The 24,250-nt window shown below is 31.4% G+C and overlaps 1 protein-coding gene across 1 annotated transcript in view; it reads left to right on the top strand.

Moving 5' to 3' along the window:
- Positions 1–23,939, top strand: part of LOC135143115 (knirps-related protein-like) — a 37,797-nt gene extending 13,858 nt beyond the window's left edge. The window contains exons 2-3 of the mRNA XM_064074979.1: positions 12,942–13,019; positions 21,750–23,939. Coding sequence (XP_063931049.1) covers positions 12,942–13,019; positions 21,750–22,661 — 990 coding nt within the window. The 3' untranslated portion in view covers positions 22,662–23,939. The remainder of the gene's footprint in view (positions 1–12,941; positions 13,020–21,749) is intronic.
- The last annotated feature ends 311 nt before the right edge of the window (positions 23,940–24,250 follow it).

Genomic DNA, 24,250 nt, shown 5'->3' with positions numbered 1-24,250 from the left:
TTTTTTTTGATCTGGATTTGTATTATTTTATAAAATTTAAGTAACGTTTATGCAAAATTTATTCTAAGATGACGTCTTCAAATTGTTGATGAGGATGATCAACCAAATTTTGGTTATTGTGTAATTTACGTACAGCAAATAATTTTTATATTTAAAAAAAACATTAAATGTTAATATCTGTGAAAAAACTGAGCTCCATTATTATAGCCCCATACAAATAATGGATCAGCAATACCTATTAATTTACCGGTTTCTGTATATTAAATGCCTGTTTAGATTTATAAAAGTTGGCTGGTAGGAAAGCATAACTGTATCCTGTATGTAAAATCGGTAGGGTAATATATATTCTTACCAAATTGTCAATTGTCAACATTTGTCGAGGAATTGAAAAGCAATGAATGTGAAAAGCAATAAATGTAAGTAACTTTACCGGTTTTATTTAAACTGTTTAATGCTTGACTGGCTGGATTTTTAACATTTTCGGACAATATGTCGCCTAAATCCATCATTTTTCTAATTCTGTTTACAACTTTTTTTATTAAACAACAAAATGTAACTATGACACCGAAATCCTAGGTATGTTAATAGGTATCAATAACAAAAATATGTGATACTAATAACTATTTTTGAGTTTAAATAATTACCCTTTTGATTTTTAAAATGAGATATTAACAACACCATCAACATTTAGTCAGAAAAATAATTTCTTAAAAATTCAAATACATAAACACATAAAAAACATTCTATAACTCCCATCTTTGCTACGTGTTGTGGACAGCCACTTACTTGTTCTCAGTCGCGTATCCCGTCGAATCATTATTAAATGGGTTTTTCACCATACTGTCAACATGTGGTATCATTTAGGAAATTTAACTGCTTCGGCGTAAAATATTTATAACGATGATCAAACACACACGATCGAATTATTTGTAATCGAATTTGAAAACAACTCGCGCAACTTATGCAAAACCGCCATAGTAGTAGATTTTATCATTTAATAATAATTTCTTTCCTTTGAGTAACTTTTTAACTATATTGTATTTTTAATGACGTCGTTGGAAGAGGAAATTTGGGAGATTCACCTTATTACAATTTCATAATGAATCCTTATAATTTATTATCTTAAAATCATTTTTGTTTTCTAAAAATAGTTTTAGAAACATAAAAAGATCAACGTAAGATGGCCTCGTTCTGAATTATGGAAATGAAGTAACTTCCCGGTAACCCCAATTAACAAGAAGAATATTCATAATGCAATCTAGTAAATATAGGTCATCAAAACACAAAGGATTAAGGCAAAAATAATGGTAAAACTCTTCCAGCTGCAACGAGTTTAAAATATATTTGACACTGAAAATCCCCTGCTATAAGAGTTGTTATGTGTTATGTAATATTCTTTCTGTTATATAATTTGTGCAAATCATGTTGGTATTTTGGACTATATGAGACAAATGTTTAATTTTTGTCGTTAACTATTATGCAAAAATATATAACTTTGGATCTACCAATATGAAAAAGGTAAATAAATGGCGTTATTATAAAATCAATGGATAAGAAACTAATACTAGACGTAATATTAACACAAAATATTAAGATATTCAGTTTATTTCTATTTTAATAAAAAAAATGCTCACTATGCATTTTGTAACTCTAAACCCACTTTTTGCCTACAAATGATTTATTAAGTAAATAAGCAGTCCAGTGATAATAACTAACTCTAAAGAAGACGCAAGGTTGTGACATGTTTCACATATCCTCATTAGACACGAAAAGAATAGCGTTTTGGTAGACCATGCATGAAACTTTTAACCGCGGCAAATGGGTAGGTCATGAGAACCCAACTATTTTAAGTAAACAATTGTTTTCACTTTCCTTGAGTTTATTTTATATATCGTTTAAATAACATCTATTAGATTGCAAAACAAAAAAGTCACTTATTTGGTCATAATTGCACAAGTGCAATAAATTACTATTAACACGAGACGTTTTCATCATCAGAAAACAAAGACTGATATTATGAGAGTTTTACATACATGTACATATTTTATCAAACTTAGCTTCTAATTAAAAAATTAGTCAAAGAATAAACATGACAACGAGAGCGCACACATACCTGCACAACGATATAAAAAATATTATGCATAACTGGCCATAAATAGACTAATGTAACACCAATTCGATGACAAATTTGTGCAATAAAAATTAATCATTCATCATAAAAGTTGCTCCTAATTAAATAAATATTTATTTTATTTATTTATTTAATTAAATAAAATTCATTTTTATTAAAAAATTATACCTGCCCGACAATTTCAGTAACATTTAAAATACTTTTAAAAGTAATAGTATTGTTAAAAATTTACAAAAATGTAAAAGTATATGTAATTAGTAATTACTGAAAATTTTACAACAGTTTTTAATTGGTGTAGAGGCTGTCACATATGGTAAGCGTCGAATGACAACACAAATTGATGGAAATATTATTTTTTACGCGTACGACACATTTTTTTTCTTCACTTACGTTCTCAGTTTTTAAAATTTAATGTTCGCATACTCAATGCATTATTAAGTGAAATTGGAGTTTTAAGGGGCTGCATAAATTATGATAAATTACAACAACCTAGGATTATCATATATTTGTGGGCAATATGTTCACCTTAATTACTTACAAAAGTATTTACTACTTATTTAAGAAAAAATAATCAATAACACTTTGCTGAAAAAACAGAAGGCGTAATATACATTCCTCAAAAAGTATTAAAACCCATTTGTATACAGTCCTGAAAATTTTACATAATATATTTATTTTAGAAATGGCAATTATCCCCATGGGCATAACATTGAAACGACACCCTTTATAGGGTAGTTTCATTAATAAAATTATTGTAATTCAAAACATGTCTTTACACAAAAAACAAATTTTCAACAATTTTTATCATAATCTTTCAGACTATCACGTGTACAAAAATTTCAAATAAATGAGTGAATACCAAATGCAACATTAAAATTTTATTAGGTACGTCTACGTCCAATAAACAATTATCAAAAACGCGTCTGCTTTCAAAAGTAATTCATTCGGTAAAGACATGTGCAAAAAAATTACTTTGAGGTCTAATAAAATCGAAAAAATAAGGTAAGTTTAATTTCATGTTCTGATACCATAAAAATGCAATATCCTGGTTATTTGAATGTCAGACTTGATACCTTGATTATTGTTGGTTGTATGTAGATTTTGTATACCTATTAAAAACTGTAACCGGCAAAAACCAGTTCTTGTACTTTTACATAACATCAAAAACAAATGATAAAAGACTTTTCTTTATAATGATTTTGTTCTAATGAAAAAAAAAACAGTCAATATTTGTAAGTATATTTATTAATGTGTGGATAAAATAGAGTTATACGAAGAAAGAAATTAGAGTTAACTACAAATTACAAGAGTTATTAGCTATTGTTAAAAAAATTACTGAAAAATAATATGATATCATGGCTTGAGAAATATGAACGTTAAACAAATAAACAAATTAATAAGAGGAAAAATGAACTGAGTAGGTACATGAATCTAACTCTTTAGGGTGTAAATATTTTGGTTTTATTATTTTATTTATTTTTGTAATTATAATTTCTGCATGTGTATTTTAATATACACAAGAGTTTCTATAATCTAGTTAAATTTAAAACAACAAATCAATTAATTTTGGCGTTTTTATTAACGTAATTCTTTTAAACAAAAACAATGATTTAAATAATTTTTCGCGCATAGGCGTTATTTTAGTTGCTTAAAGTTATAACGCAATTTTGAATAATTTTTAACAACAAGAAGCTGTGTTAAAATTCATTTTTTGTACGATAAAATATTTTTTTTTTGTTATCAGCCTAATCTTTACCTATTATATTACACCTGTTTTAAATTTCATAAACATCTCTTCAAAAGTACCTGAGTTATTGCGCCCGAAAGTGTTATGTGGGACACCCGGTATACGCTAACACAAAAAAATGTATCAATTAAGTGTTTATTTTATTGATCAAATCAAGAACTGGCAATCAATATCCCTGAAAATTTAGAATTTCAGTACTGCAATTGTTAGTACCTAATAGTCTGCACCTATCCAAATTGCATGCTTCATTATCTGTATAGTATCGTTACATACCTTTTTTATCTTATAAAAGTTATCATAAAATTTTATCATTTTTCGTATAAGCTGGATTTGCTGGTGTTTACTTCAGAAGCCTCAAAAATTTTGCATAAATAGCCTTAGACCAATTTTTTCTAAGCCTGATGTCCCTAATTTGATACGACAAATTCAAGAACCTCTATAAATAAGAACTATTTTTTGTCTTGCAACACCAATTGATAAAACATAGTTTTTACAGTTCTATTAAAAAAGCACCACTTTTGATTTCGTAGTCGTTTTAGCGTGTCAGGATTTACACAACAGAGACTTTCTGTGTTACACTTATCACGGTCAAATGCCGTTTTATTGAGGTCCGGATCATTAGTAATTTATTAGTTCTGTTTTGTGCGGCTCCATCGAACAATCGTACAATAGTCGGAAGCAATTACAAATCATTGTCTTTCGTCTCCAAAATTGTATATAACCTAGTTATTGCAGTTACATATAATTGCACACGACAAGGTAACACTATTTTTTAAGTTATATTTATCTTTATCTATCGATTGCCAACTTCTAGGAAAAACAGACATATTTTAATAAGATTTTTAATTTATACGTATTTAATATTATATGATTGCAACATTTTCCACAAAGAACCAGCAACAGTAGTAGAAACAATAATTCGTAAGTTAAAATAGGTCTTCCTTTTATATGTAAAAAATATAAAATAATCGTATCTGTCTTATGACTGCTTTCAACAATTATCTAATATCTAGGCATATTTATTGATTACATTAAAGTAAACTCCAAAACGATAGTTTTTATCATAACCTAGTTTAAGTTTCCGTTTTTGTTGTTATAATCATACCTCATTGATTTCAAAGTATTATTATTATGCTTTAATAATCCAGACCACAACAATGTAGAGTTGATCTAAAATTAACAGTTACCTTGTTTTAAATTAGAAAAATGGCAGCTTATAAAAAAGAGTTATAGATACAGATACACATTTAATAATAATAGGTGGATACACAGGAACAAGTTTTGAACTATCAATATTTCTTTCATTAATGGGCATAGAGAACAAAAAAAATCTTAGGTACAAAAAGTCTGATCAGAAATATTTAAATGTTGATATAATTCTTATCAAGTAGAGGTGAATATACAAGAAAAAAACAATTTTTTCCTCTATAGAAATTGTTCTTATTCTGATTAACAATCAATACTTTTAAATTTTTAGCTAATTTTTTAGTTTGCATCACTAATTGAATTCTAGACATAATATTATCACAACTTCATTCACATCCTAAGTAAAGTATCAAATAAATGGATAAATCACCTCAAACATATAACATCGTTTTATGTTCTATCTTATTCCATTTTATTTTGAATATTATGTAAGCAGGATCTTTGCTGAGTCAGTTTTCGGGGATGTACTGGAATGGCTCCTCGCTGGCGGCGCATGATCATGAACACGACGTAGAACGCAGCTGTGGCGAATTCAGTGTTGCCAGGTTTGGTGAAATTTCACTAGATTTAGTAATTTTTTTTTTTAATTTAGTGATTTAGTGAAAACTTTTTACAAAATGCTCATTTCTAGAAGCTTTTTCAATTCTATTTTTTTTTTCTGTTTCAAACAAAACATTTAGAGTTTTCATTCACATTTCACAACGTATAAAACTACAAAAAAAAACAGGGAAATCAACTTGATGATTTATAGTTTAACTAGGGCGCGAAATTATGTGAAATTGGCATATTCTTTAGTTTTGATATGAATCTTATTATATGATCAGAAAATCTTTCAGTATATGTGTATACAAATCACATTAATTATTATCAATTAATTTTTCGTTTTTTGCGTAATTGGGAAATTATTGCAAATCTTTAATAGTAATAACGGCTTATTTATATATATCTGTCCATTTTTCTGTGAATTTTACATAAACATCTTTTGCAATTTCAACAAGTTCCGGCTTAAAATATTGTCGGTATTCTTTCTGTTTAAGTATTTAATATTTATCCCATGTCTAAGAAAAAGGAGGTAGCAGGTACTTCTATTTCCTGGACCAATGAAAATTCAACCCTATTCAAATTTCGTTCGTGACGGTGAAGGTGTGTGTACTGCTTGGGCGTGCTGGTGGTAAATTCTTCCTATTTTAGAGGTATCTCTGTTACTTTAATACATAATACTTTGCTCTAGTCATTTTCATAAGCTCTTTTTTTCGGTAAGGGTTGCGTTCTCACTGAGAAAACCGTGATTTCAGCGGTTTATTGCAACAGCTTCTTGCTAACGCCATCAATTTGAACTAAAAACCTTGATAGGTTTTCCTTCTTGTTGCTGTTTTTACTTTGGTGTTATCGCGCGTATTCGATCGGTGGCGATTAACGACATGGCCGACTCTTGCATTGAATGTTCCAAAAAAATCAATTCCAATGCCAAATTTATAGTCTGTTCCATTTGTAATTGTAAATTTCATCTAAAATGCTTACCAAATATTACTACCGAAATTGACAACGAGAAATGGGTTTGTAAATATTGCCGTTCCGATTCCGCATGCATAAATCTGATGTAAGTGACTATATTACCACTCACCACTTCGACTTAATTATGGCCAAACTGAATGATATAACTACCTCACAGCCTTCTCTGTCAGGGGATATTATTTACCTTCGTGATGTTCAGGTTGTTGATCGATCTGGATGTGAAATTTAAGGAACTTAAATCTAATCTAAGTAATTGTATTGAAGCCGTTGACTTACAACAAAAAGTGATTGATGAGCATGCCCAGACTGTTAAGACGATGGAATAAAAAATTTCCCAAATTAGCGACCAAAGCCAAAATTTCGGTTCAAATTTAGAGACTTGTAAGACAACCGTTGAAAATCTTTCGATAAAATTAACAATATTAACAGTCTCCGGCCAGTTTTGGATCTCGCAGAGTTAAAAGATCGAGTGGCTCGTATGAATAATTTAATTGTATATGGGCTTCAGGAAAATGATGATGTTAGCGATGAATGTTTGTGTACGAAAATTTTCGATGCAGTTACGTCCATAGTAGTCCATCCTACCATGTGGTACACACTCAGAGAATTGTTAGCAAAACTCTTAATAAACCCCAACTTCTACGAGTGATTTTAGATAATCCTGCTTTCGTGAGATTTATCCTTGGGCACAAACATTTGCTATCTAATAATTCTTCCTTCAAAACTATAGCCTTAGGTGGTGACAAAACAAAATATGAGCAAAAACAATTAAAAGATCTTCGTGTAGAATTATCTTGACGTCTTCAACAGGGTGAAGCTAACTTAACTATTAAATATCGTAATATCCCTGGAATTGTATCATCAATTTCAAAAAACTAATAACCCCAGTTGAATGGAAGTTCGCCTATACAAATATTCATGTTAATCTCTGAATCATGGCTGACTAATTCTATCCAAAGTTCCTGTGTTAATATTTGTAATTATACCTTGTTTCGATCAGACAGGGCGAATGCTATGAAAGGTGGAGGCACCTGTATATATATATCAGTCATAACTACAGAGCGGATTTCTGTCGGGCTAGGCAAGGCCAAACTCGGTACGGCTCGTACGGGATGGGAATTCATTGCGGTTACGGACTGCACTTCGTTTATTTGAGATTAGAATAACGCTGTTTCGTTGCACTCTGCTGTTAATTCCCGTTCTCATTTACTTAGCCGTTTGATATTAATAAATCGTTAATTATATTTATGGAATTAGTACCGATTAAATTCAGTGATTATCTATCACCCCCTACTGAGTCCCGGCGATCCAGCGCGTCCCCACCTATAATCGTGACGTAGCCCGACAGAAATCCGCTGTCTAGTCATAACCTACAATCTCTCCGATTATTTTTCTTAGTATAGTACTGGTTTTGTAATTTTTATATTTTTATTTATTTAATTTTTTTGCTGTATCTTACCACACTTAAGTGTATAAATTATCCATACATTTTCCAATGCCGTTTTTTAGTTAAGTTATACAGTTTATAGGACCTAGGTCCTCACTGTATCTTTATTACTTAATAATAATAATAAAAATTTTTGTTTCAAAGGAAGATTCAAATCTAGTGAAATTTTAGTCCGATTTATTATTAATGATAACATATTTCAAGAAATGCATTTCACAAAAACAAACTATGTACATTAAAAAGTTGTATTATCTGAAAGTCTCTCTCTATATCTTTTGCTAAATTAATCTACTATATCTACACGTGCAATGCCATAGCACTCGACGATGCAATTAGCAAGAACAAACTCTTCTGGCGTAAACCAGCTTTTGACAATGCGCAAATTGTCATTGCTGACTCTGAAGTCTGCATGCACAGCGCTGTTAATTTTATTAAAAAACATTTTTTCTAGTGTTGGGACTGTGACCAGATCTAGCTTACATTCTTTTAAGCATTTTTTGAATTCCGAACTTTTGGGGTCGTCAGACTGCAGCATTTTCCTCCACTTTTGTTCTCTTGTGTTCTTGGGATTACCCAAAATGGGATTACATGCTTCAAACCCTTCACATACGCTTCTGATATGTAGAGACTTAGTAACGCATAAATATTCGTTGTTTCGAATAGCGTAAAATCAGGAAAGCGTTATTCAAAATTTACTTTTTTAAACAACTTACCAATTGGTGTTTCAGTTCCGCATTTTTTAATTCTTCTTCATGGCAGCTACGGATTACTTGTTCCTTTTCTTGGAGTACTTGTTCCTTTTCATTGTAGGGGCTACGGATTACCTACTTGTTCCTTTTCATTGTAGAGGCTACGGATTTTTTTTTACTATTTTTCCCGGACTCACCAGTTGATTGTTAACAGCGTAGAGTTAATCCGCCATTTTCCAGACACCCGGTATATACGTACGTATTATGCATTATTTTTCTTATCTTACGAATTATGGATTGGTCCCCATGTGGCATATTATTCACTTGATACTGTGGTATCAAGAAAAACCATTCTTTTATTATGAAAGTATGTAACGTATCTTTATAGATTTATAAAATTCAAACAATATAATATATCAAAGTGGTTACATTTAGTTTTCATACAAAACTACTGAAGACTTAACATAAAACATCTATTTTCTTTTGCTTAATTCGTTGTAGCTCAGTGTTTTTGTAAACGACGTTGTGAACCGTGGTTGTCTACGATTAATGCTACAACTTATTATTTGTAAGTTTAGAGTGTAAGTTTTGTAATAAACATTAAATATGTATTACACTAGTAATTTATTAAGAATACTTTTAAAAAATACATATTTGTGGATCAGCTGCGACTGACTGACTGTTTCATATTTGCACGAGTGAAGTTTCTTGTAGAACGAGTACGTTTCAAACGGCAGTTTTTATACATTATTGGGGTCATTAAGAGGTCATGACCCGGTTAACTTTAATGATGTTACTCATTATTGCTAATATTATTTAGTTTGAATAAACACAGTACTGATATGTTGATATATGTATATAAACTCTAATAAAGCAAAAACAGAAAGTGAAGCTATTTTTTAGTTTTAGGTAATTTTCTCGTTACAAAGAGTCTTGCTAGGTGCTATACGTATCCTAATGTTTTATAAATTGTTATTAATATATAAAAAGTTTTCATAGCAAACTCAATCCTAACCTTGAAATAAGAATAAATAATTAAATAAGGGAACATTCAGCGAAAAATACTTAAAATTCTCTTCATGTTCAGTTATTTGTAGTATTAAAATAGATTATTAGGGCTTAGTAGATTGTTTAACATATGAAAATTTTAACCTTATTTTGGAATGGAAAAAAGTTTTCAAGTATTTTAACTTTATTGCGAAAATATATTTCTCAAATTTTTTCGTCACAAGTAAGCTTATACCGAGAAGGGCGATTAACAAGTCACTGAATATCAAAATGAGATGTTCGAAAGTTCTAACTATGACAAAAAGAGAGACATGTATGTATAGGTGCATTACATACATCAAAGACAAACCTTTATAAATCCATGGCCGTCTTTGATCCTGTTTTTATTGCTTTCTCGATATTTTCTTATTGTTGGAGAAATTTGCAAATATTTGCAATGTTTATAAATTTTTACATTGTTGACCGGTAGGGCAAACAGATAACTGGAGCATTTACTTAGCTCACGACTTCAGCTAAGTGATGACGTCATTCGTACCAAAGAATGTATCACGAGAAAATCTTTAAAGTTTAAGTTAATAAAAATCCAGTTCTATTAATTTGTATCAGCATTACAAGTAAGTGAACACCAAGAAATTTAAACTATTGTTGCTTACAGTGCTTTAAAATTTACTTCGCACATTGTTCGTTTTGTTTTCTCTCAACGGTAGAGTTCAGAGTATACAAATACTTTGGTTGATCTAAAATGCACTTTAAGCGCTTCAACACGTTTTACTTTATTTTATTCAAACTTTCCAAAAGAACATTATATTGATGTAATAAGGAATGAGATGTATACTAGCTTTGCACGTTTCATTTCTTGTCACACGTCATGATAACATTTGTGTTATTACTATTTAAAATTTTTTAAATAAAAGTATGTATCCATTGACTATTAACGAGAATTCACAAAATCAGAAAGGATGAAATATTGCACTTTAATTCAATGTAATGATAAATGAAGTAAATTTTGGTTCGAATATAGTTATTATTTATGCAACTAGTGAGTAAAGTGTATCTTTTTTTACTAGAAGGAAAATTTGCCGCATGAGCCGAAGGCGAGTGCGCAAATCCGCCACCCACCAACTTCAAAAACTTTTTATTTTGGGACATAGATATTAAATGTAGCCGTATTTGCCGTCTTGACAATTTTTTCAGGGGTGCACGAGAAATCTTCATGGCTGTCCGATTCCATTGTCCGAGCACACAAATTATTATCAAAACACACCGAGAAAATTAATACAAACCACTTGTGTTTATGAATTATCATAGCAACGGCAGGCTACTATGTCTTATTCCGTTAAAAAATGACACGCTACGACACTTTTTTTCACTCAAATGCGTGAAAAAATTAAACACTATGCCACTTTTTTTCACGCTTCTAGTACGATGAAATAAACGTATCCTTTATAAACAAAAGTTAATAAAAAATGTTACACTTTTTTTAACGAACGTAAAAAAATTCATTATAGGAGTGTTGGTAAAACAGAACCGCATTAGCGCAGAAGTTACAGCGTCGTGCTCTGAACATTTGCATTCATTTACTGCGTGTTCCAATCCTGATAAAGCGCAAAACATTTTTCATAGCGATAGAATATTTTCTAACATAAAAATTTCAAGTTGTAAAATAAAATTTCATAACGAATCCAAAAATTCAAAAAAAATTTAAAGGACCTTATGTTTACAGAGCTGCAATGCTTTAATTGTATTATTTTTCGCTAGATGGCAGGTTTAAACTAATATAGTTTCTGCAGTCTATAAATGTGGGAACACTAAACTAATAGTAACAAAATACACAATCGTAGATTGTAATACTTGGTCCAGAAATAAAAAGCCATTTTGGAGTGAAAACAAGGTATGCTGTAAAGTTTTTTGGGTGCTTTTAACGTAATTATGATTGATTTTGGATGATTTTCAACAGTTTTCTCATGTACCCAATATCTAATGGGCTATTGATTTACAACAAGAAAAGAAACTTTTGAATATTTTTTGGTCGCTTTAAAAATTATGATTTTTGATGGATTTTATATCTTTTTCGGTTGTTAACTTTTGGGGAAACATACATTTTTAGGATCCTGCCTTGTTTTGTAAGGCGCCAAATATACCTTTTTGATTTGGTGTTGTTTTTCTTTTTTTTTACATGCGCCAAATGCCTTGGTCCAGAAAAGCCATTTGGAATGTCTAAAAACAACGGATTTTGACAGCTTTTCAGAGTGCTCTTGAGATAATTTTGCATTATTTTGGGAGATTTCAACAGTTTTTTTCATGTGCCCAATTTTTGGTGGTCTACAGATATTTGGGTACTTTTGGGGTGCATAAAAATTAATGCGTTTTGTAGGGAAGTTTTTTAAATTTTTTTTCGGTTGTTTACTTTTGGGAAAACATTAAATTTGTAGAATTCTACCTTGTTTTTTCGTGTGCCCAATTTTTGGTGGTCTACAGATATTTGGGTACTTTTGGGGTGGATAAAAATTAATGCTTTTTGAAGGGTTTCAGGCCTTTTTCGGTTGTTTGCTTTTGGGCAATCAGCTAAATTTGTAAGATTCTGCGTTGTTTTTTAAGACGCCAAATGCCCTGGCCCAGAAGTAACATTTTATACTCTAAGATCCATACTCCACTACGAGAGCAATTATTTAATTTTACATGTATTGAGATGTTACCATATTTATAAAACATATTGGCATATCATAGTGCTGTTTCATATGAAGCTGGTCAAACGGAGAGTTCATTTCATAAGAAAGTAGCCTAGAATGTAAACTATGCAATAAAAAATCAGGAACTGATTGTATTCGAGGCTTCTCGCTTCTATAACTAAATTTCTGACAACATATAACGATAGTTTATGGACATATTTTAAACTTCGTGAACTCATTATTTTCCAAGCAATCTTCCAGAACTAAAGTACCATAGTCCAACCGATTGCAACTTTTCATCAATTTATTACAGTGATTTTGTTTAAACTTGCTCACGTGGTGTACTTTTAAACAAGACAAACGGTAACATTAGAGTTTTTAGTAGGTAATTCAGTTCAGTAGATTGATCAAAATTCACAGAACATCAGAAAAACAACCTGCAAGGAGCATATTTTGTTTAGCAAAAATTTTTTTTTCTGTTTTTGTTACTATTTTAGTTATTTATATTATTTTTATTTTTGTATTCTAGATGAATCAAACGTGCAAGGTTTGTGGAGAACCAGCAGCAGGATTTCATTTTGGAGCTTTCACATGCGAAGGTTGTAAGGTTGGTAGTTTAAAAAATACCCTAAAAATAAAACAATTGTAACCAAAAAGTGTTGATTGAACTATTATTATTATTACAACAAACAGGTGAAACATAAAATAAATTCATACAAATGAGAACTGAAACTTTTTGCGATCGCCTCATACATTTCCATCTTTTTATTGAATAATTTGGAAACATATAATATTTTCCCCATAAAAGCCTACATGTAATATGCATTCAATGACTTTAGAAAATTATGTATGATTGCGAATGATTAATATTTTTACTACGATGGTATGTTAGCAGCACAAATGCAATAAACACTTTTTAAACGATGTTACGAAGTAAATAAAAGGTTGAGGTCAGGTTCCACAGTTTTTTTATTCTACATCATTTTTACTTCCCGAGCGTGGCCTACGAAGTTTTGTACAAATAACTTTAGACCAATTTTTCTATTCTATGTTACGGGAAATGCTTTGAGAGCCGTTGTTCTCATCTTCAACCTATGCGGCAACTTTACCAGACAAAAGTTACAGTTACAGTTAAATTATAGCTACATATTCGCTATACGTGAGCACGAATAGTAGTAGAATTGTAGTGTCGATGTAGTCAAGTGACAGAGTAATTTAGTTCCCAGTGTTGAGAAGTGGAGAATTTGACTATGTCATTTGAAAATTATGCGAACTATAATAGTATGTATATAGAATCAGAAATTTTTCCTCTGTAGACTGAAGATGAGAAAAGCAGTTCTCGAAACGTATCCCGAAACGTTGAATAAAAAAAATTAAACTAAAAAACTTACTTCAACCTTGCATTAATTTTAACATCTTCACTTAAAGAATTTGGACGGCACGACCCTATTGATCATAGGAAACATAATTTAATTGAAAAATATTTTCTCACACATAGCAGCTGTAAACGACATCCCTTGCTATCGACTCATGCTCAAATTTTTATACTCGTAAGAAACACGGACAATGGTCAGTATATACTTACTACCTTATTATTAAATTAATTTGACTAATTCAAAAATTCTTTGTTTTAGATGCACTTTTTGAAATCATATAACGTATAAAACAAAATTTTAAAGCACATACATAAAAGCTGTAGGCAATACATATATTTTATCACTACATGAAAAATTAAGTAAGTTCATTATTCAAAAGAAGAAACAGAATAATTTTTTTATAGCCCCGTACCGCTACTTTTTTAACTTATTTGTAATGTGTCAAAAATGTACAGTCATTACAAAAATACTATGTATTTCAAAAGTTTATTTTCAAGCGATACGTTGTATAACGCGACCTTAACTACATCTTAGTGAAATAAATATTCGCATTTTATGGTCAAATTCATCAAAATTTGAAAACCGTGCTATAAAAATGAAAGAAACAAATTATTTTGTATAATCGTAAAAAACCATATTTAATTTCAACAAATTTGCTTTATAAATAGGATAATCATACAAGTCTATCTACAACACTTTTTAAGCATTTTCAAACGGAAATCTTAGTTGTTTCTTTTTTTTTATTTTTAACCTATACATTTTGAAAGAAACTTTCTAAACTAAGGTTCTTTGCTTTAAAAAAAATCCCGTAATTATGTGATTTCTTTCATTGAAATCCACCGATTTAAACACTAAATAGACAAAAGCATCTATAATTATGCTGAAAACCTAAAAAGCACAAAATTTGGGGAAACAAAACTAAAAAGTCCATTAGCCACAAAAACCTTAAATTAAAATCTCTATAAAAATTCCCCACACTTAAATGTTTTTTATTTTTAATACGATTATTGAATTCGATTCTGCAGAATTTCGGAAAAACAATGTTTTAGATTTTTACTCAATGTATATCATTTTTCTAAAAAAAAAACACCACACTACACCAGATTTTAAAAAAATCTTAATTCTATTTCCACCAAAAGTAAGCAAAATTTAATAATATAAGACAATATTTCTAAAACTGTAGTGAACGTCCCCCTTAAACTAAGTATTTCAAGGAATAGTAGAATAATAAACATATTCAAATAAAAAAACGATATACAAAATTAAGTTTAGAAATCATTATAACGAGCCGCACTAAACAAACAACAATGTGGCGCTAACATTCCATTCATTAATGAAAAACGAAATATAGATAGTCAAATGTAGCTACATACGTTCGAACTTTACCTGTTATAGAATAAACTGGAATTGAATTATGTGAGGGTACTCAAAACATATAAACGCGAATAAAATAAATCCCCTTAGAGACTAATGTCACTAATGATTATATATTTAATGTTTTCCAAATTACTTAAAGAGTAATATATTTGTTATTGATGACGCAGTGAATTATATGTCTCGCTGAACATAATACTAAATCACATCACTAACATTAACCTGTTTTTATTATTGCAAGACATATCAGACATATTAGAGTAACGACAGTAATCCATTAATGGCTACTATAAAATTTCGATTACTTTTCCGTTATCACAAACATTACATAACAAAGCAGCAGATTGCATATATCTAAATAGAATTGAAATGAAGACTAACCATTTCGGCGATACCTAATAGAAAATTACGAACCGAGTAATCTGGCCGAGTTTTCATGGTACAACGGATTTGAAATCGAAAGAATGACGTAATTCCCGAGGACATCGTCACATGTGATGGTCTGACGTACACACGTACTGTTGAATGGCAGAAAAGAACTAGAGCATAAAACAACTAATTTTACACTAACTGATTCTCTCAATGAAACAAAAGAATCTTTATCACTATTTTTATGCTGCTTACATTTAAAAGTACATAGATCCCCTGCCTAATATAAACGACTTAAAAAAAAAATCCATTCAAATAAAAAATAAACGAAATCATTAAAAAATTACTTTTTTGTGTTTCCAAAATGCAGCCTATACAGGGTGTCTCAGAAATAAGTACATTAATTTTAATCAGTTATAGAGCTCATTGAACTCAACAACTTTTTTTAATAGAGTTTTGTCAAGAACTTTTTAATTATCAAGTTAAAAATTGTTCAAGTTTTATCCCAATTAAGGTTACCCGCCCATGGATCCTCAGTCACCCATGGACACTAATAATTATTATAATTAATAATTTATGGTCAAAAACAGTTACTAGGATACATATTTTCCTAATCTTGTCAATGTGACAAACATTTAGAGAGAAATTGAAAATCCTGCTCCCTAATGGCGTACGGAATTTCATCGGCCCAAATGTGGGTGTTGATTACACATTCCCTCGTGTAACGGACCTCATCAGTTGATGGTATAAAAGATACAAAATTTGCTTGTTCGTTTATTTTTCTATTAACCTACTCACAAAAGTTTTGCCTACGTGGTAAGTCTGTTAGTTTCAATAACTGAATTTTCTGGTTCTGAAAGGGGTACATTTGTTCTCTGAGTATCCTCCAAATAATACTCTCCGATACATCACACTAGACAGTGATGCGTGCTAGTGCTCGGTCGAGCTTCGACACTCTTCAAAACAGCCTCTTCAATATTAGCAATTCTACATATTACTACGTAACTTACCCTGATCCTGAGGTGCAACTTTAAAAGATCCGCACTCTCGAAGATGCTGCAACGTTCTTAAAAGTGCGCATATTTGGCAGACGATTTGGGAGGCTTTCTGAAAAAATTCTTTGGGCGCGAGTGTCGTTTCCCCGAGCTTCACCGTACGTTAAAACGATATCGGTGCATTCCAAATTTGAAAACAAAGCCATTTCAACACATTTCGTCTATAAATTAGAAACCTGTGCCAAACAAACTTTAAAGAGACAACGTTTAATAACATACACTTGACATAAAAATGATTGTCAGTGTCAAAACGGTTGCTGGGGTACCTTCTTCATTGTTGTAGTGTTGTTATTATTTAAATTATTATTTAAGGTGAACATAGACGGCTCGTGAATATATGGGTGGGAAAATTCGAAATTCGACTTGAGTTTTCGAAAAAATGGTAGATAAAAAAGTTGTTCCGTTTCACGAGTTCTGTTACTGGTTAAAATTAATGTACTTATTTCTGAGACACCCTGTATGTAATCAAAAGATAAAAAATCCTCCGTGTTCTAATACATACAGTGTTTTTCATGAACTGATTGTACTTAATTTTGTATGTGTTATATAAATAATTCTTCTTTAAATAACTGACTATACGAAGTGCAGATCAGTTAGGCTTGCGAACTATAATCTATTTATAGACAAAATATCTAACCGTGGAAACTCTTGTAGAGTCGACACGCTGCAAGTTCAACATGGTGAATCATCATCATCATAATCTGACAAATGACTGTCAGTCAGTAGCGTAACGTGTGCATTTGAAAACGAGTGGTTTTATTTATTTATTTTGTAACTGAAAAAAACCTTTTTTTAAATTGCCGACAATAAGAAAATCAGCTAGGTCGAATGCAAATGAATAAACTATTAAACTGGAAATACCGATGTCAAAAAAGTCCACTATAACTATGCAACGATGATGGACGCCTCTGGGGGTGCGCCCATCCCTTAAATTTAAAAGTGGACTTGGCCTGACCTATTCTGTACTTTTGCGTAAGTTTGCGACTGTGTTGAACTTAGATTGTGGCTACTCTATGTGCACGTTCGTGCGATTCCTTGTCAAAATACAATACACGTTAAAACAAATAAATATTTGTCTCCATATCTTTTAAATTTACTCATTTAATATTAGAACAATGATACGATATGGTTAATATTTTTTATTTTTCCTTATCCGCTTATTTATTTATTTATTTTTGGAGTTCAATCAATTTACAATAATGGTTGTTTCTTGCTTATTATGTGCATTTGCGATAACCCTCAGTAAAATGCGTTTTTTGTATCAAGAAATACTCTCATATTATATGCTTTGATAGTAACCAGGGCGTTTCGAATATTAAAAATCTTTGAGTTTTCAATCCTTGCTGCACTTCGATCTCTTTTTTGGCTATTGAGCAGATAACTGAAAAACAATTCAAGAAACCCAAAGCGGAGTTAAAAGTAGAATTAATTCAAGTTATTAGTCACGTCAGTACTGATGTACCTCATTCTCTTCCAATGTTTTGCAAAATTTTCAGAATTTTTGTCTGTCAGTCAAATTCAGTCAATTTCATAATATTTTAAATGTCAATAAGAGGTTGTTAGACCTCGTGTTACCTTTTCAATTCAAACGAAAATTTAGTTTTAAAAACAAAATTAGTTAAAAAGTTAAAAGTCTGTAAAGATAAGAAAGTGAGGCACATGTAACTAACCCGTTAATCTTTCCCAGCTTATGTTGTAAATCTGTATGCCTGTAAACTGCAGCTAAACCGCAGCGGATAATAAAATCAGGTACCAGCCCTAAGTAGGGTCATTCTTTACCTGTAATGACTAGCAATTACTCGAAACTCATTTCTTCTTCGTCTTAGCAAATCTGGGTCTGTAACGGTTCTTCTGCACAACAGCAGCATTTACCAAATCAAGAAGAATGAAAAGTTCAAAACACAGCAACAAACAGTACAATTTCATAGCAATCTTTGATATTTACCATCATTTCTGTTTTAAGTGAAACGTTATTTTTAGTTAGCTGTTTGGCTTTGATAATTTGAAAACAAACGTCAATTGTTAGGTTAAAAATAAACGTAAACATAAAAATAAAAAACAAACAAATTCAAAAAGAGCTTGTCAATGCATCTCCTGTATGGGCAATGTTCTTCAGCGTAAGACACTCACCATATATCAAAGTCGTATCAGTATTTTCGGCTTTTCGTCGTTTCAACACATTCTGCATCAGTTCTGACAAAATATCAGTTTTAACATGACACATAGACATTACATCTTAGTATAAGTGTCCCGGAAACCGAATATTTATTGCTTGAAAGAAAGACAAAGAACACTTAGGCACTGTTGGATGTACAATGGATAATTAGTTAACTATCGCTCGCGTTGCAAGTTGTGTGCATAGATATTACGATTACGCCTTTTGATTCAATAAGTATTCTTCGTTAAAAAATCGTTGGAGTCCAAACAACTGATTGCGTATGCGAAAATTTGAAAACTAACCAACAGAACTGTTACACAAAATTGAAGTTTTCGTATAAAGAAAATGCGTCTTGCGAAAATCGGGCTGCACAGCCTAGTTCTATCAGGGATGGTAGAACGTGGGTAGAACTATCAAACCGATTTTGCAGTAGCTGATGGCGTGAAGTGTTTATTGTATTAAGTTATAATTATAAATTTTTGGAGCAATGAGTGCTTTAAATAGCAGTGACTACAAAAACAAAGTGTTACAAGCTAAACCTAAAAAAGGCATTCCAAATTTTGATTGTTAATAAAGAAAGCTAAAAACAACGGGTTACGATATATGTTAACAATAAGAAAGATGGGTTAAAACTGTTGTTTTTAAAGTTTGTATACAATTATAAGAATTTTATGGACTCCCAGAGTTAATTCGTTTTACAGCCCTGTCGTTTTACAGTCCTTTTTGAACCGCAGCTTTTCCAAGAAATTTGTATTTTAGTACCTGCCTGCCAGACTGCCCGGCGCGGGGCGAACTTGGGTGCAGTAAACATCGGCTTTCCCCTGACAGGCTCTTTAGCTGTACAATAAAATTGACGGCAGGGCTGTAAAAAGAATTAACTTTGGGAGTCCATAAAATTCTTAGAATTCTAGACAAACTTTATAATAAGTTTGGAAAAGGGCACATTCTGAAAAAGCTCTGTTTTTATTATTCATTACCGTGATCAGGGGCGGCTGGTCAGGGGCGGCAGGGTCGGCCACGCCGTACCAGTCATTTTAAAATACTTAGTAAGCGTTGAAATTAGAAAATAAAAAAAGAAATAAAGTTTGAATGTACATTAGGATAGATCATATATATTAAAAATATATTTTATTATATTGTAGGTACAAAATAAAGCATTTGTTGCTAATTTTAAATGCTGATAAACACGCTTTGCCGGCGAGATTTCGGCACGCCGTATCCAGGAATGTATTATGCTCGATGTTTCGACTTCGTAGCAGCTTACGGTTTCATCGTTCTCTTTGTCTAGTACACTGTAGTAGACAAAGACCTGGCGGAACGTATGTTGTGCCAGGTCCGGCGAAATCCTCCTTCGCCGTACCCAGCAACGCGAATTTAGTTTTTAAAACGCTTAATATTTAAGATAGCTAACCAAATTACAAAACAATAACGGCTTCGATGTTCTTCAGTGCATACTATTTTTTTTTTTAATAATAATTGTCGATTTAATACATTTTCCTGTGTATGAATAATAAACGAAAAAAATTACATTAAATTATCTAAAATTTTATTTTTCGTACATAACTTAGCTACAACATAAATGCGCTTTTTCTGTATTTTTAGCATCTAAGCGTTTTCAGATATTTCAGAAACGAATTTAAAGTTTTAAATCATTTTAATTTTTCAATTATTCAATTAATTTATTTGACAATTTGTCATATACATTAAAAAAAAAAATTAATGTAAATGAAGATAGTTAACAGTTGGTACTTTTATTATTACTTTTTTTTTATATTTTTTAACTGCATGTCATTATTTAATTATTATTATTTAATTGTGGATGTCCGGGGTCGGCAAGCCGTATAGCCGCCGGTCGACGCGGAACTCAGTAAAAATAATGTTTTCGGTGGTTCTCAATTAATGATAAAGCAGAACAAGTAGAATTAAGGATTAATAGTATTTGGAATCAAACTGACATTGTCAATTTCCTATAAAAAATTATTTTAACAGGTCGAAACATTTGAGATGTTTTGTACATCCTGGCACGTAAAATGTCAGTGGTTAATGAGTAGCAGCCATACATTACGAAAATATATAACACCAAGGTGTAGACTCAAAATATTTGGCCGACCCGAAATTTTGACCCACCAGCCGCCACTGACCGTGATAATATTTCGGTCGGAAAATAGAACTATTAGATTTCTGTAGCTGCGGGAAATTATATAAAAAATCCATATTACATTGTGCACTTCCATTTGAAATTAAAACAGTTTTGTACTTCCACTGTACAATTTGACACGTCAACTGAGCTTACAGTACTTACTTATCTGTCGATTGCTTTACATATGAAGTTAAAATAAATTATCAAACATGTATACCTATAGTTGAATGTTATTTTAAAAAATAGATTTTAAATTACCTAACTAGAAAAGAATTTTCACTTCAGCGGTTGTAGTATATTGTCTTTAAATTAAACAAATTTATAAGAGAGAATTCTTCCGCACTCAGATACAATGTCAATATATTATGTCTACATAACTACATAATGTGAGCCTTACAGTTCAATTAATGATGTATTTAGGTGTATTTAGTTTTTTTGTTTAATAATGAAATTATATATAAAAACGTTAACATGTATCACACATTTTATATTTGTCTTCGTTCAAGCAGATCATCTCAATTTAAATATGAGTGTATATAATTAACCAACGATTATACAGTTGAGCGATAGAGCGCTAGATGCGGGGAAAGTGCTAACTAAGTTGTATATGAGCTAACCCGAGCAAGCCTTACGTCATTTGTCTTCCGACCCAGTAATCCACATGCCCAATAGGCCAGACCGACCCGCCAATGCCGCCCTGAAACAACAATATCTGCATGCACAATTTCACTTTTATTGTGGCATTGTAATGTGCATGACGCAATATACTTGGCGGGAAGTACGATTAGTCGGGTTGATAGGCTGTGCGGAAACAACGATTAGTTTAACAATTAAGATTTGAAATTAATTTTTTTTTCTTTTACAGTCATTCTTTGGAAGATCATATAACAACCTGAGTTCTATTTCTGAATGCAAAAATAACGGCGAATGTGTTATTAACAAGAAAAATCGAACAGCTTGTAAAGCGTGCAGACTTAGAAAATGTCTCATGGTAGGTATGTCCAAAAGTGGTTCAAGATATGGTAGAAGATCAAACTGGTTCAAAATTCATTGTTTGCTTCAAGAACAGCAGCAACAACATCAACAATCGGTAAATCCCATCCAAGGTGGTATGAAACCTTCACAAAAAACGCCACCACCTCCGCAACCCCTAGGTTTAAGTCTCTTGAACAGTCCATTTAGTCATCCACTGATACAGCATATCAATAAAACCAAAGAAGAACTGATGCTTCTTGGACTTGATGAATATAAAAATTCTGCTTCTCCATCTGTAAGCTCACCCGAATCGCACAATTCAGATTCATCAGTTGAAATTAGCGACGCTAGGAGACTACCTCTGTTTCATGGTTTAATCCCACCATTTTTGCCTCCGCATGGTCTACTGTTTTCTCCGGGTTACACGCCACTCTATCCGAACATTTTACAACCGACTAACAACAACAATAGATTAATTAGAAATCATAACCCAGGTGCAGAAGTGTTTAATAAAAGAGTATTCCTTGATGCTGTGTTACAATCACAAAGATCTCCAACTCCGGAAGTAGAACCGCCACATTCCGTTGAATCATCAGTACAAGAAGACCCCATAGACTTAAGTATGAAACCCTTGAGTGAGCGAGGATCGTCACCCACGCACAGTGAACGTTCAGATTCTGTCCTAACTGAAAGAGGTGCTGGCAGTGAAGCAGATGAAGAAAGTGACTGTGAGTCTGAAAAAGGAATCAAGAGGATAAAACTAGTTAGACCAGCACCACTAGATTTAACTACAAAAGTGTGATATCTTTTATCTGTTTTCATTGTGTTCCAGTCAAACAGCTGACAAAAAAAATTGCTAATTAGTTAATAGTTCGTATTGTTGATATTATCCGTATAATTCCGAATTGAAAAGTATTTTAATAACAAGCGTGGGAATATTGAAAACACGTTATTGAAAGGATGTGACGTTGACGAATGCTCCAACTCAACCAGGAACAATACGGCATTAATGTGCAAGACTTAATCAACGTGTTGACCTGCCTCACAATTGGGTTGACCCCTCCAATTGATTGATGGGCTATCCTTATATCTGTATATCGCATATATTCGCTCCTATTTGCAGCTCGCTAATCGTCTATCAACTTCCAATCTAAACGTATCGTTAACGTAATTATTAAGCTGACTGTACACCATTAATCTTGCACCGATGATGGCAGCTATTAGCGTCGATCGTGTGCGCCTAACTGCATCATGACGTATTTTACGTTATCAGACAAGAAAATTGTTGACTGACCTAACAAAAGTTAGGTCGATATAAAGAATAAATACAGATACAAACAGTACTTGTGGCCCGTAAAATGTATAATGAACTATTTTTAGCGATTTTTGTTTCGTAATTTCGTAATTATGGTACAGTAAACCAATAAGTACGAGTAATTACATTCAGAGTTTTTGGCCTAATTTATAAGAAGCAGAACACCACGTTACCATTAAATACAATATCTTAGGTTCGTAAAACCAGAATAACAATTATTTATTCGTTTATAAATAATGTTTTTGATAATTCGTCAAAAATGATATATACTTGTGAAAATAATTTTGTAGATATTTTCAGTTTAATTTTTGTCAATTTTACAAGTGATATATTGTTTAGTTACTTAAAACAATATGTGAATTAGTTGGCCAGTATATTTATGTTCGTGTAAGCTTTGTACGATAAATTTTATATTATAGCTCGTTTGTAAATAATTACTTATACAAGCAGTGCAATGTTAGATTTTATTTTTCACCTGTGTTTAATTTATTCATACTGAGATCGTTATTTTTTCTCTCATTTATTTTTAATTATTCTTCTAGCATGTTGTTATATTTCTGAGTGTGTAATTGCACACTTAGAGAAGCCACTATTAAATGGGCATTAAAAATATATATGTATTTTACTGTATATTTCATTGTTGTTGAGACTTATTGTGTTCGTTCGTGATTGAAAATTTGTTTGTTTATCAGGGACTAGGGCCAGTTGAATGTATATGAATGCATGAGAGTGAATGTATGATCATCGTTGTAAATCAAGTTAAAATAAAATATAAAATTAAGAGAACATTCATTTCTAATACCTGCAAACATTATTTGGAACTAATGCCTTTTTATTCGACTAGCTGAGTGTGTGTTTGTCTAAATTAATAGAATATTTATTTGGGATACTTTAAATTTGTTTAAATCATAAAAGATTATTATTAAATTATTTTAATAGAAATGAATCAAGATACCGAGATAGCAGAAAAATTTTGATATTAGAATTAACTCAATTAAAACTACAATAACCACTCAGCGGTTCCTGAACATGCTCAAGGTGTTCTGAAAGAAGTAACAAATGGGTAAGTGCAACAA

The sequence above is a fragment of the Zophobas morio genome, unplaced genomic scaffold (assembly GCF_036711695.1).
Source record: "Zophobas morio isolate AGI-343-1 ecotype UQ-CSIRO unplaced genomic scaffold, CSIRO_AGI_Zmor_V1 ptg000058l, whole genome shotgun sequence".
Lineage (NCBI taxonomy): Eukaryota > Metazoa > Arthropoda > Insecta > Coleoptera > Tenebrionidae > Zophobas > Zophobas morio.
The sequence above is the reverse complement of the archived record's forward strand: the minus strand, read 5'-3'. Positions and strand labels throughout refer to the sequence as shown.